General features: G+C 38.1%; 2 protein-coding genes across 6 annotated transcripts; one reads left to right on the forward strand and one right to left on the reverse strand.

Annotated features, from left to right (window-relative positions):
- Positions 1–1,213: 1,213 nt before the first annotated feature.
- LOC119728477 (DNA-directed RNA polymerases I and III subunit RPAC2-like) lies at positions 1,214–10,963 on the reverse strand. 3 transcript variants are annotated; one of them, XM_038200735.1, is made up of 5 exons: positions 3,668–3,815; positions 3,155–3,264; positions 2,869–2,945; positions 2,513–2,592; positions 1,214–2,386 (listed from the first exon to the last, which is right to left on the reverse strand). In XM_038200735.1, the coding sequence occupies exons 2-5, from the start codon at positions 3,256–3,258 to the stop codon at positions 2,327–2,329; spliced, it is 321 nt and encodes a 106-aa protein (XP_038056663.1). In that variant the 5' UTR covers positions 3,259–3,264; positions 3,668–3,815; the 3' UTR covers positions 1,214–2,326. The 3 variants fall into 3 exon arrangements, with proteins under 3 accessions (XP_038056663.1, XP_038056662.1, XP_038056661.1); XM_038200734.1 differs by lacking the exon at positions 3,668–3,815 and adding an exon at positions 10,865–10,963 and having other exon boundaries at positions 1,869–2,386; XM_038200733.1 differs by lacking the exon at positions 3,668–3,815 and adding an exon at positions 4,372–4,524 and having other exon boundaries at positions 1,869–2,386.
- On the forward strand, positions 4,618–12,676 carry LOC119728476 (protein ABHD18-like). 3 transcript variants are annotated; one of them, XM_038200730.1, is made up of 11 exons: positions 4,618–4,766; positions 5,213–5,349; positions 5,740–5,824; positions 6,282–6,382; positions 6,668–6,746; positions 7,579–7,691; positions 8,053–8,191; positions 8,625–8,819; positions 9,256–10,170; positions 10,582–10,640; positions 10,875–12,674. In XM_038200730.1, exons 2-11 carry the CDS (start codon positions 5,252–5,254, stop codon positions 10,942–10,944), a joined length of 1,854 nt encoding a protein of 617 aa, XP_038056658.1. In that variant the 5' UTR covers positions 4,618–4,766; positions 5,213–5,251; the 3' UTR covers positions 10,945–12,674. The 3 variants fall into 3 exon arrangements, with proteins under 3 accessions (XP_038056658.1, XP_038056660.1, XP_038056659.1); XM_038200732.1 differs by lacking the exon at positions 4,618–4,766 and adding an exon at positions 4,886–4,983 and having other exon boundaries at positions 10,875–12,676; XM_038200731.1 differs by lacking the exon at positions 4,618–4,766 and adding an exon at positions 5,020–5,043 and having other exon boundaries at positions 10,875–12,676.
- Positions 12,677–13,475: the final 799 nt, after the last annotated feature.

The following is a 13,475-nucleotide window of genomic DNA, read 5'->3' on the forward strand; positions in this document are numbered from 1 at the left end:
GTATTTTTGTATCAATTTCCAACGCTGATCGGCCGATCAGCGTTGGAAACAACTGGCTTTTTTTCAAATACTGGCCCCAATTGACCATTGCACTTGTTTGCAATCGATTACAAACCCATGAACGGGTACGAGCCAGCTAGACTGGTTCCCTGACCTTACAATTCCCCAATGTATGTTAACTGCTCTGTTTCTTCTTATATGGAGTCAGGGAACCAGACTACAGGAAAATGATCGTTTTTCTTGGTTTTAGTAGCATTTTCAAACCCAAAACCTCCAAAAAGTCAGTGTAACTATATTTGCTTTATATTTCCAACCCCCCAATTCCATCCATATCTGAAAATTACAGCAAAAGCAAATGATGTATATTCCCTTTAAAACAAAGCCATAAAATGTCCTGTCATGACACGTCTTGCATGGATCGTGTTGCTGTTCTGGGCAGGTGGTGGCCGTACTTTTGCAATATCTCAGCCTGGCCTTGTATAGGCAGAACATAATAATTACCTTTTCAGTCCCACAAGATATCGAATTCCCCAACTTTGCTGACGATGAGCTTTTCCCCTATTATTATCACAGTGTACGCGCTTCCGGCAGACATAATACTGCGATTACATGTACATTCCAATTCGAAACAACATTCAACACCTGTCCGGTGTTCCAGCATGTGGCACGTGTCAAAGTACTGACCTGTCACCTTCCAACAGGTCTACATAATGTTGTGTGAAAACATGGTTCATAACAGCTGCGTGTTACACTTTTATAAATAATCTTTTCATATCAAACTGACACGACAAAATGTGGGTTATCCTACGTTCGCGTGGTCAGTGCGTGCACAGGGTATTTCCTGTATACACTCATTATACTGTGACCTATTTTGCAGAACTTGGAAGAGAAACCTCGAAGAAGTCGGCCTGGATTCACAAGTTGTTTGAAAGAAAATCTTTCGCGGATATTTATTCGAATTGCTGTTCAGTTAGTTCAGTGGAAATAGCTCGTCTTTTACTTCAAAAGCGAAACAGAAAACTATGGGGAAACGTGGCGAGTTTATGCTTTCAGATCTAGACCGAAACAGTGAAAGGGAAATGCCATAGATATCACAGAAGAGGCAGAACTGAAAAATTAACTTCAACATTCAAACTCATCTGAACAACTGTAATTTGTGACTTAAAAAAAAAGACAAAATAAAATATTGGATGGTCGGAAAGAAAACGTTACAGAAATTAACGAGAAATATTTTATTCCTTCAATTCACGATGGGGCTGATAATTCACACCATGTTAATTATTGTAACATATGCAGGGTGGCGATCACATGCTGCATTTTTCAACAAGAACAGTTCAAGCGACTGTTTCGTCCAAGCACAACTACCACAACAGATTAATAATGTCAATATTGCGATAAAGACATCGCTCCTCTCAAAGGTATTTGAACTGTAAAACAATATCTGGTTCACCTCTTGTAAAGCAAGTCGAGTTCGGTCGATGAATTCCCAACTCATTTCAGGGGGTCTTAAACTTCTCTGTTATTTATGTTATGTTTCTAAAAGACTGACTTGACGTTTTCATGATTGCCAAGTTATTTTATTTGTATTAACCCCATTCCCACGCTAGCGCGCTATGGAAATATTGTGTTGGTATGACGTCAAACTCAAAAAAATACTTATTGCAACACTAATTGAACTTCAATGCATTTCCACAGAAAACCATGAAGCTATAAAAATGGGTCTACCTGCAATTACACGAAACAAAGAACGATATTAACAGCGCCCTCAACAGTGCATCCAGTGCGAAGGTAGATCACGCAGCACGTCTCGTTGCACGTACGGTATTTGTAATAGAAATTAAATACTGGCAACATCCTGACAACAGAGGGCCCGTTAAATTATAAAGCTTTCAGCTACCAGTCCCTTTATTATTTGACATTTATTTGTATTACAGTTATACAAACACAAAGGACAGCATATTCAAGATGTTCCGTTAACTCCAACAGATAGTGACAATATAATTAATTTACTGCAACAAAATATAAAAATTATATGGAATACTTGAGCACTTTCCTCCTAAGTCCTCCAACAGTCTGGGACATGTAGTTTCAAAACTCCCAAAAACTGAGGTGATAAAAACTGTTGTAGTCATGAAATCGGTGCTCTTCTTCTTACACAAGCTCAAACTACCGTGGCCCAGTTCATAGTATGACACTCGTTCCAGGAATCTTGTCCCTTGCCTTCAATGCAGGGTATCCTGCAAGATTCACTTGTGTTTAGTTCAGTCCGTGATGGCAAGTTTCTAAAATCACGCAGATTTTCCTCTTTAAGTGCCACAGATTCTCTTCATTGAACCTCCATGCTTTCCTCCTCCTGTTGTTGAGCTTTGAAATTCTGAACGCTGATCTGTGTTAATTTAAAGAAAGATAAAAGGGAACGGGAAAAAGCAATTAAGATTGGTCCAGTCACATCTCTGAGTAATTCCACATTTTCACAATATTCTTAATTTTGAAGAAAACACAAGATACATACTTCAAATGTTTCCAGGACATGCTCTGATAATGCTGTTAAATCTGACAGGCCTTTCTTGAAGACGTCAACTGCTGGCAGACCTGAGAAGAAAAAAAACAGTTTAGGGAAATTATGAATTGATTTACTAACTATCATTTATTACATTATAAATTACAAATTATTTATTCAAAAGAAGGACTATCCCTGAATAGAACAACAGAAACACAAAATGTCCACCTTCATTCAAACATTTATAATAACGTGAATTTCAAGCTTCACAGCTACTTGATATTGTTACCCTTTTTTTTGAAAATGGCAAAGAAGAGAAAGGAATAATGTACCATTTAATTACAGTACACAAAACATCATTTATGTACCTTTTGTTTGTATTCTGAGATTTACTTTCTTCTCGGAAGGGTGGGGTATACTGTAGCCACAAAATTCAACATCAGGACTTGTAGGGAAAAAGAGAAGAAAAAAAAGCAAAATCAAGAAAAACATTAAAAATCAAAGTTTTGAATTTGAATAATGGCACAGAATTGTTGCAAACACAGTAAAATAAAATCAAGAAAGCATATTTTTCAGAAAAGGAAGGTAAACATGTTGAATATTTGACCTAAAACACTGCAAAACAATAAATTTCCAGGTTTTAAAAGAACTCACTTCTTCATGATCATGTATCTGAGGGCATTTCCCAGGGTGTGGTCCTCGTTATGAAGAACAAAGGTCAGGCAGGTGTTGTCACCTGTTAGCTCAGTACCTGCCATCTGAACCTGCAAACAAAATACGACGGATTGAGTGTCGCACTTTTACATTCATATAAATGCATGCATAGCTGTATGAAATACGGATTTGGGATAAAAATTAAGGTTAAGATTGTATCATTAAGATATCATCAATCGTTGTTTTTTAGGAGACTGGTAATCACTACATCTTTACAACAAGAAAAGGCGATGTGTTCTCTGTATTTTATTTGTTGACAAAGCTGCTGTAATCAATTCACATATGACAAATTTGCTCAAACTCTCAAATTCACAAATTTGCTCAAACTCAGGTATAAATGCATGTGAATAATATACGTGTATGTTAACAAGTAGTCCAGTAGTAGTAACTGTAAAAAAACAACTCCCCACAGATCTAGCCAAATAGCAATCTCAAGTTACATTGCTAAGGTACCTCCAGCTTTTTTTCATTTCGGGTTGAAGTTTTGTGATTTCACAACTGGTTGTCAAAGACAATGAATAGGGAATTGATGATGATCATTAACGGTGCATGTCAACAACTCCATCCATGATCCAACATGTGAGACAATTAACCTATCGCGGTAGAATCGCGTCAACGCAGCTTGTGAAATATGGTCCAGTTCCATGATATACAAATGGACGCAGAACGTGCAAAGTCCGAGACAAACACAGTAATGCACAAATTCCATGGGGTTGTCTAAGGGGCATGGCCAACTACTCGCAAACAATGATAGGTAAATACACTCAACACAGTCTGACTCTGAGACTCTGTGAAGCCACCTTGTGTTTCAAGTTATTGAATTATTCTCCCCAATGCAACAATCCCACACCACACCAGAAGTTCAACCCGACCCCCGCATACGCCTGGCTTTTATGCTCAAAGACCCCAGCCAGAAAACGAGCAGAAACAGAAATTTTCCTGCATGGTTCCCAGCAAGATTGTGCACTAAGCCACTAACATATCCAAGAATCAATCACGCGAGGGCGCACTTCTATAAAAATGGTCAAACAACGTACACTAACTTACTGACTAACTATGGAGGAATAAGAACACACTACACAGTGACATGGGATTGGGAGACAGCTTTTCTTTCGATCATTCTGTTACTGTCATACTGATTATGAAATACTTTTTACCACACTCAGTCGACCAGAAGGCTCTTTGACGTCCGCCATTTGTTCTGTTTAATAGGTAGTACACAACGTGGACTCAGAAATCAGAAAACAGTGACCTTTTTCCAACCACATCCACCAGCTCGGTGTACACGGAGTACACGTGAAATTTCTGTTTGAACTTTAACCCCTGACTGGTACAAACCAAACATGCAACAGCCGTTACCGGACCGGTACGCCAGGGCGTTTAAAGGTCAAGGTTCATGTAAATAATTTTATAATCACTCGTTTGTGCACGATTCGCACGCGCCACTGTGATTGTCGAGCTGTCTCAGTCAGAAACCAAATTATCTCAGTTTTTAAAGGCTGATGACAACAGTTATGATCCCAAGTTATTGAAAATAAATTAACAACAGAGGGTAAGTTGGGACGTAATAATTATAACCATCAAGGGTCTTCACGACCGTTTCCTTAACAATAAGTCAATGTTTGGCGTTACATCCGATCGATACGGCGCGGCCATGACGGCAGACAGACATGCATGACATGGCAGTGAGGAAGAACAAATGTCCGATATTTTAAACAGAATTAACAGCAAGAAATTTGTAGTAAAGGAATACGGGGAGTGTACAAAAAGTAGCTACCACATTCCCTGCAATATCATGGAGGAGTCAATCGTCTTATCAAGATTTGTGTGTGTGTGAATTTAAGGCGATGATACATGTAGTATTTTTCTGTCTGTTTATCTTTCTATGTCTCGTATTAATCTTGTTTGGGGAAGAATGAAGAATCCCGCTCAAGGTTTTGACAGTTTCATTCCATTAAAAAACAATAGTCGATCTGAAATGATTATTTTCATCAACAGGTATGCCGGAAGAGGTTCTGAACAAAGTATTGTGTTAGAATGTTGGCCAAAGCGAGTAAACTAGATGTGGTCTGGCGAAAGTTGCTCCTGACAAAGTTCTTCACAAAAGGATGGGGAACGGTCGACAACTTAAAACGGTATGGTATACAGAATTTGGCTGTAAGTTGTGGTAATCAGAACCCCATAAAATAAAGGGGTCAACCTGTTGCCGTCTGGCTGAGTAAGTCATTGATGACTGATGGACTGATTATAAAATACTGTTCTAAACTGGGACTTTCAGGTCCAGTTCTAGGTGCATAGATCTAAACAAGTGTAGTCTTTTGTTATATGTTTGTAGGTAACAATAACAACTTTTATTTTTATGACATTTTTTTCATTTAAAGGGGCAACTGTATGCAGACTGTTCAAGGACCAAGGTTACATTCAGGGCTATGGACTGAGGCCATGCCTCACCATGGTGTGTGACACTGACCTGATAAAAAAACCTGATTATCTATCTATTTATTCTTTTCTTTTCTTTTTTTTAGGATGTGCAAGTTTGGTCAAGTGATTTCTGATCGTTCGCACTGCAAGCACCTTGTGGACAAGACCTACCCGGTCTTCATTGACAAAGTATGAATACTGAACAGTAACTTTTGTCAACACAAATGTGTATTAGAAATTCTGATCTCAAACTCATAAAATACCTAAGACAGTTTACCCATTCCTACTGAAATAATAATGTATTGTCTCATTGAACGATATTTGTCATTATCACAGGTAACTTCATGAATGCCCATGCGATTTGGGCAAATAATTTTCAAGAGTATTGTTTACTATTTCAAGAAACTAAAATGCATTCACAACAAATGAAATAGAGGAGTCTGAGTTACATTTGTTTTTCTCTTCAGAAGATGCCAAACCCATTCTTGTCATCGCACAAATCAGTCTCATAATTGTAAGAATATCAGTTGATACAATTTCATCCTAAAGAACATTAATGGTTTAGAACTTAATGCACTGTACTTAAAGTTAACCGTTTGCAAGTGGGTGTTTTTCTTACAAGTTTGGTTGTCATTTTCTTGTACAGAATGAGCAAAAGGGCGAATGCAGAATCTTGGAGGGGCATTTTTTGTCACCGTTTGCCAAGTATATGAAAGGGATTATGCCCAAAGAAGTTGAGACTGCAAGGTAATTATTATAAGAATTTGATTTTAATGTGTACAAACAAAAAAATGTAGTTGTATGACTTGTGTTTTTAAAAATTAATCAATCTGTCTATAACGTACCACTGAAGGAAAAGATAATTTTTTGTTAAGAACGTAATGACAAGTTCAATGGCAAGGTTGTTCAACTGTTCCCATTTTTCCCCATCTCCCATTTTTCCTAAGACATGATGAAAGATATGAAAAAATATTTTGACGACCGAAGGAAATAATTGACCATCTTTTAAACAATGATCCTAAATTCTGTCAGGTTTCAGGTTGTTTTGCCTTTGAGATGGAAATCTGAGAAGAAGCCAATTTGTATCCATCTGGCTGGCACGGGGGATCATGTGAGTGGCACCCCTCTTTTTTTACTTTAACAGAAGGGACACACAATACTTTGCATCATCTAGCAAGTCTCTTCTTAAAGGGAATATACAACATTTGCAAACATCGAAAAATAAAACTACCAAGTTTTTGCGAAATACCTTAATAGGATGTTGGTAAATGACAGTCTAAAGCATCCTGTAAAATTATGGCACCTGGTATACTGTCATTTTCAAGAAAAGTGGTATTTTTGTATCAATTTCCAACGCTGATCGGCCGATCAGCGTTGGAAACAACTGGCTTTTTTTAAAATACTGGCCCCAATGGACCATTGCACTTGTTTGCAATCGATTACAAACCTATGAACGGGTACGAGCCAGCTAGACTGGTTCCCTGACCTTACAATTCCCCAATGTATGTAAACTGCTCTGTTTCTTCTTATATGGAGTCAAGGAACCAGACTACAGGAAAACGATCGTTTTTCTTGGTTTTTATAGCATTTTCGAACCCAAAACCTCCAAAAAGTCAGTGTAACTATATTGGCTTTATATTTCCAACCCCCCAATTCCATCCATTTCTGAAAATTACAGCCAAAGCAAATGATGTATATTCCCTTTAAGGCTACATTTCAATTTCACAGTTGAATTCCTCCGTAAAGCGTCTTGCACAAATCCTTATATTCTTGGAGCTGAAGTTTACTTGATCAATTTTACTGCTTGTTTTATGAGGAAATCTTTACATTATGATTAGGAATCCATCCATCAAAACTTCCAGATTAGACTGTTTACAGCAGTAAACTTTCAAGAAAGATTCGAAAATTAATTGTTAACTTTTTTCTTTTCGCTTGATGCAAAGGGCTTTTGGAGGCGAAGAACCATCATGGCCAGGCCTCTGCTTAAGGAGCATGGCATTGCATCTATTATACTCGAGAATCCGTTCTATGGATTGCGAAAACCCAAAGAGCAAAGGTTGGTCTGCGTTTTATTTCCACTAATTAAAATGTAGATTCAATATTGAAAAGATGAGAGAAGAAGTTTTTTTCTCTTATTTTTTTTCATAACATATTCAATTTTTACAAGACTTTAATATTTTCAACGTTTTCATTTATCTATGACATTGTGGTTAACATGAACCTCTTGTGTGCCTATATGACTGAGAATTTCTTTGTGATGTTTCATTTCACCAGATGAGCAGGGGTAATAATAATGATGTACTGTATGTATGGTAAGATTCTGTTTGGTGGATATTTGCACTGTATAAATCCATATTATGACTTCAAGATTTGGGAGATGAATTAATTTTCTGTTGACTCTGGTTTATTTTCAACAGTCGTTCCAGCCTTCTCAACGTAAGTGACCTTTTTGTGATGGGAGGAGCATTGGTGCTGGAGACGTTAACGCTCTTGCACTGGTGTGAGAAAGAAGGCTACGGACCGCTTGGTGTATCAGGAATATCCATGGGAGGCCATGTAAGTGTTTACACGGTGATTTGTTTTTATTTTGTCTTTGGAAATTTTGAGTTTTTGTTAGCGAAGTCTTCTTACAAAGTACAAAATTTTGTCAGATAGGTGGGCATGGACATCCAGGAACTGTTCACATTATGTACTTCAAACTCAATGAGTCTTTAGTCTTTAGTCGATTAAAACTTATATGCAAACGAATAGATGTTTTCCTCAGATGATGTAATCACGCCCGTGCCTACAAGTGCTCAAGCTCGACATTTCCAGTGGAAAAAAAACCCCAAACAAACAAAAAAATAAATAAATCTGATTTTTGTATGACCCTGTTGTCATCTGTTGTCTAACTGACTGAGTCTTGAGTGACTGAATGACAGCGACACTGAATGACTGTCAAGCCTAATCTTGCCTGGTCATCTGTTACATTGTTGTCTTTCTTTTTCAGATGGCTACTCTTGCTGCTACTAACTGGCACAAGCCCATTGCTCTCATCCCGTGTCTGTCCTGGAGTAATGCCACACCGACGTTCACCCAGGGTGTCTTCAGCGGTTCAATCCCTTGGGAGACCCTGGCATCCGAGTATGTCTTCCACTCGGAATATGAAGCCGAGATTCTGAGAAAACTCATGAAGTGCCCCCAAGTAAGTTATATAGCCAGAATAATAAGTGTAACATAGAATTTCTATGGCACTTATTCTGGAAGCCATTCCAAGGTGCCCACCAAGATGTTACTGAAAAGTAAATAAAACCACAGTTGACAGGAAAAGCTAGCCCCAAAAAAGAGAGATATATTGAGAGTGTAATGTTTCTTTCTGGGATCTACTGGTAACCAGTTCTGCCACTGCAACTGGCTAGGCAACTTTGGAAAACTGAAAACCTCCTGCTAGATGACCTTGAGCTTGGCGTGAAACTGTGAATTTGTAACATAAATTTCCCAAAAAGTGAGCACAACTCTTCTTTCTAAGTATATGCTGGACGGCTCAGAAACACCAAGTTTTTATATCGTAAAGCCTCGGTTACGTACAGGTTAAAAGATGACAGTTTTCCAATGATTTATTTTTGTTTTTTTATTTATAGTATGATGCCTACAGACTTGGCCAAGAGTTTGCAGCCAATTTTCCAGAAAGCATGGAAGAACTGCGAAAAGTCACACTGAAGTCTGGGCTGAGGTCCTCACTCCAAGACCAACCCAAGACGGAGCCGGCAACGGCATCTCCAGATGGAGCAAGAGATGCAGTCTCCATGACGGACAACAAGGGTGATTTAGAACTGGACCAGCAATCGTCCAAGTGCAATGTGGCCAGTCAAGTTGAATCGGTCCCAAGAGAACTGAACCGGCACCAAAACGACAGTATTCCTGAAACCAGAAATGGTTTGGCATCTCCCAGCGACACTTGTCAAACATCAGAAACAAACCTTTCAGAGATGACAGATCCCAATACTGCTTTGGATGCAGAAAACCAAAATACTTTTAGGACAGAGAATTCTTCAAGAGATGTTTCCAGGAATTCAGTAGGGAGCTTCTCAGAAGATGCTGGCCATTCTTACTTGGATGAAGAGTCTTCTGAAACGAACACACTTAAACGAAACCTCAATGAAACTTCATCAAATGCCCATCCAAGTTTGGATGCTGTTCAAGGAAGTAGCAGAATAGATGTAGACCGCCAAGTTGATAGGTCGGGTCATAGCAGTGAAAAAGATGACCAGAGGTCAAAGTTGAACACCAGTGTCAAGGATGAAGGACAAAGGAAGAAATCCAGTCGGAAGCGAGACAAAGCATCAAGCAAGATGAAGCTTACTAAAGAGGAGTACGAGGCAGTGAAAAACGACGCTCTGCAGTTCATGAAGGGGGTCATGGATGCGGCTACATTCGTTGGGAACTTCTCCAAGCCTGTAGATCCTGAGCTCGTCTTTGCTGTCTTGGCAAATCAAGACGCTTACATTCCTTGGTATCAGATGCCAAGCTTGAAGGAACTGTGGCCAGGCATGGAGGTAAATTGGAAAAAGGACTCTCTTAAAGAATTACTTTTTCTTCCATTTTGCTGTGAGGAAAATTTACTGAAGTTTTAGAACTGTAATCCTGAAGGAACAGTAATCCCGAAGGATCTAAGGATATTTTTTTAATTATTATAAGTCCACACATTTGAGATTCCAGAGTATTCTTTCAGGGAATGTTTTGGGCTTGGTCATACAAGTCTGCGTTGTATAATCACAATTCCTTGAGAAAAGTATGTGTGTTACAGTATTATAGAACAGCAGTTATTAAAACCAAAAAAAACCCCCAGTTTTGAATGATTGTTACAGTACGTGTTACAAAATTGAAGCAGCCATTTTGAGAATTGTGATTGTCACCCACCAAATGTTTGTATACTTAAAGTCTCCTTTCTCCATTTTGTGCTCCAGGTACGATATGTTAACTCGGGCCACGTTGCTGCAATCCTTTTCAAACAAAATCACTTCAGGTGAGTAATCAATCTTACCATATACCCTTGTTGTAAATGGACTGTTCATCAACCCAAAACTGAGTACTTTTGACCGATTTCCTGCCAAACATACACACATTTCAGTTCAAACTACATTGTTCATACCAAGTTTAACATTGGCATATGGAGACTACTGTTGATGCACACAGTGTATTTGACTTGCAATATAATTCATCTGAAATTGTGTTTTTTTTCCTACTTACTGATTCCTAGGCGTGCCATCCATGATGCTTTCCAGAAGATGGAGAAGAAGTACCATGGAGTCTTCCCCGAAGAGTCGTGACCCCAAGAAAAACCTGTCCCTGTTTAAAAAAAGAAAAAGATGAGTTAGTTCTATAAGTACGTGGTTACAGCCAAGTAATTTATGTCCTATGGAATTTGGCTTCACCTGATTCCATAAGCGCATGTGTAATTGCAAGCCAGAGGCAAGTAATTAGGACACAGATTCAGATTTGCGTATAAAGATTTACTTTGATTTAATGAAATTTCAAAATGTTTGGGAATAACAATGCAAGCAAGGCCAAATGATTTAAGTAAGTTTTTCAGTGTTATAACTTATGCTGTTTGTACTTTATGATGTGTTGTTTTGATTTTTGACAGTGGCTGCTGTAAATATATCACATTTGTCCGTTTATCCATTACACAATTCCTTTGAGTAACAAGAGATCAAAAGATTAATCAGATATTCCAATAAAATGACTACATGTGTGAATGTTTCAGCTCTGTCTGTATTCAGCTGCCAAAACATTCATACTTTTCCCACCGCAATTAATAATACAGATTCTTGTCACCCATTGCTTTTTTGACAGTTGTTTTGTAAGATTTCCTCTGTTTAATGTTTTCATGATTTCATGCTGCATTTTTATGGAGGGCTGCCTCCTTAAGTTGATTTGATGCATTAATAAGAGGGTCACTGATCAGTACAATTTTGTTTTAAACTGTCAGTAAAATAGCCAAAATCTTTGTGAAATTGTGCATCTTTTGAGGTCGGAATTGTTTGACATTTCTCATAAGTTAGTAACTCTATTGTGCAGTATGGAAGGACCCATTATGACTATGTAGGGCTTGGTGTCCCTAACAATGGACACAGTTTTCTGTTGAACCCTACTCCCTACTTGGTTTTACTAAGTAGAAGACCGCGTCCATCAAAATCAATCACTCGCTTTGCTTCACATAATGCTTCAGGACCAAATCCGTTGAAATCCACCACTGGTGCTTGTGGATTTTGATGGGCTTGGTACACATGGCTTATCTGCCAAAATCCCCCAAAATGAGGGGATGGATTTTGATGGAGTTGGCAAGGTTAGGGTTAATTACTGCATTTCCATCTTGGATTCTTGAAAGCAAAGCACAAATACGTGGGATGTGATTAATCATGTGTATTTCATAAGAATAACACCAGTGGATGAAGATGTACATGTCTAACTCTTGTCATTGACGTCGGATAATCCTATACTGCACATGTTTTGGCAATTCCATTGTTTCTACTGCCTCTGTTACCGACTTTTACAACTTGAGAAGATAATGTCTGTACAAAGGTAGATTTGCTGTAGACTTTTTTTCCTCTAGAAACTAGAATGTAATGATAGATACTGCATAGTATGTACAGTTATGGAAATAATGTTTTCATACTTGCAAGTGAGGTTTTACTTAAGCTTTAATTACCATTTGTCTGATTATTTCTTCACATAGGACAAGCAAATATATCAGCTCTGAAAAGCACCTACCAGAGTAGGAGAGCTTTGTATATTGTCCTTGTAACTTTTCATAAAATGCGGGTCGCTAATTATATAGAGAAATACTTTAATGTGAAACATGCTGCAAGTTCATCTGCCCCTTAAAGGAAATAGATTTGTTTGACACCTGCTGGATTTATGTTTGGTTTGAAGCAGCATGTAATTTTGTTGATCAACACAACGATTTTATAAGTTGACTTCCGCTCAGACGAAGTAGTAGTGTGATAAAAAATTCATCCGAGCATTATTAAAACGTATTACATGTACATGTGAAAATAATATACATTTATTGGTTCTGTGTCATCCTCTATTTCAAGCTACATGTACATGTTTACATAGCTATTCACCAACTCGGGATTTTTCTCCCAAAATTATTGGGTTGCACGCGGGTTTTTGTGTGCGTCATCACGGTAATCGTGTTATGAAAACAAAATTAATGTTCAGATGATATTCTATTTTGAAGGGCATTTTCACGTGCTGAAGACGCTAATGTTTGGAATTTATTTACTGTCTTGGTTCTTAGTAGGCCTACTTCTTGATGTTTATAAACTTTTATACATCACAAGGAATCAACAGACGAAATTTCAATTTCATACAACTGATTTTTCGTGAGTCAATGGCCCCACAACTAGTGTGATGTTGATAATTATGCATGCTGGTCATATGCGGCTTGTAGAGGGCGCATATCCAAAACTATAGTTGCATACTTTACATGCGTGGCTGGACACATACGGCTTGTAGAGGGCGCTCATCCAAAACTATGGTTGCATTTTTTACATGCACGGTTATGGGCTGGACATATATGGCGTGTAGAGGGCGCACTTCCAAAATTATGGTTGCAATTTTTACAAGCATGGCTGGACATGTATGGCCTGTAGAGGGCGCACGTCCAAAACTATGGTTGCATTAAAAAAGTTAACTTTTTTCAGATTGTACATTGTACTTTTCACGTTGAAGACACGCTATTGTTTGGACAATAAACTCGATTGACCGACCATTCTTCATGACATTTAAGAAACTTGTTTCAGAGATATTAACAGGTAATTAAATTAAGTTGTGTCAAAAAACAGAATTTCTT

This window comes from Patiria miniata, unplaced genomic scaffold (assembly GCF_015706575.1).
Source record: "Patiria miniata isolate m_02_andy unplaced genomic scaffold, ASM1570657v1 HiC_scaffold_20, whole genome shotgun sequence".
Taxonomy (NCBI): domain Eukaryota; kingdom Metazoa; phylum Echinodermata; class Asteroidea; order Valvatida; family Asterinidae; genus Patiria; species Patiria miniata.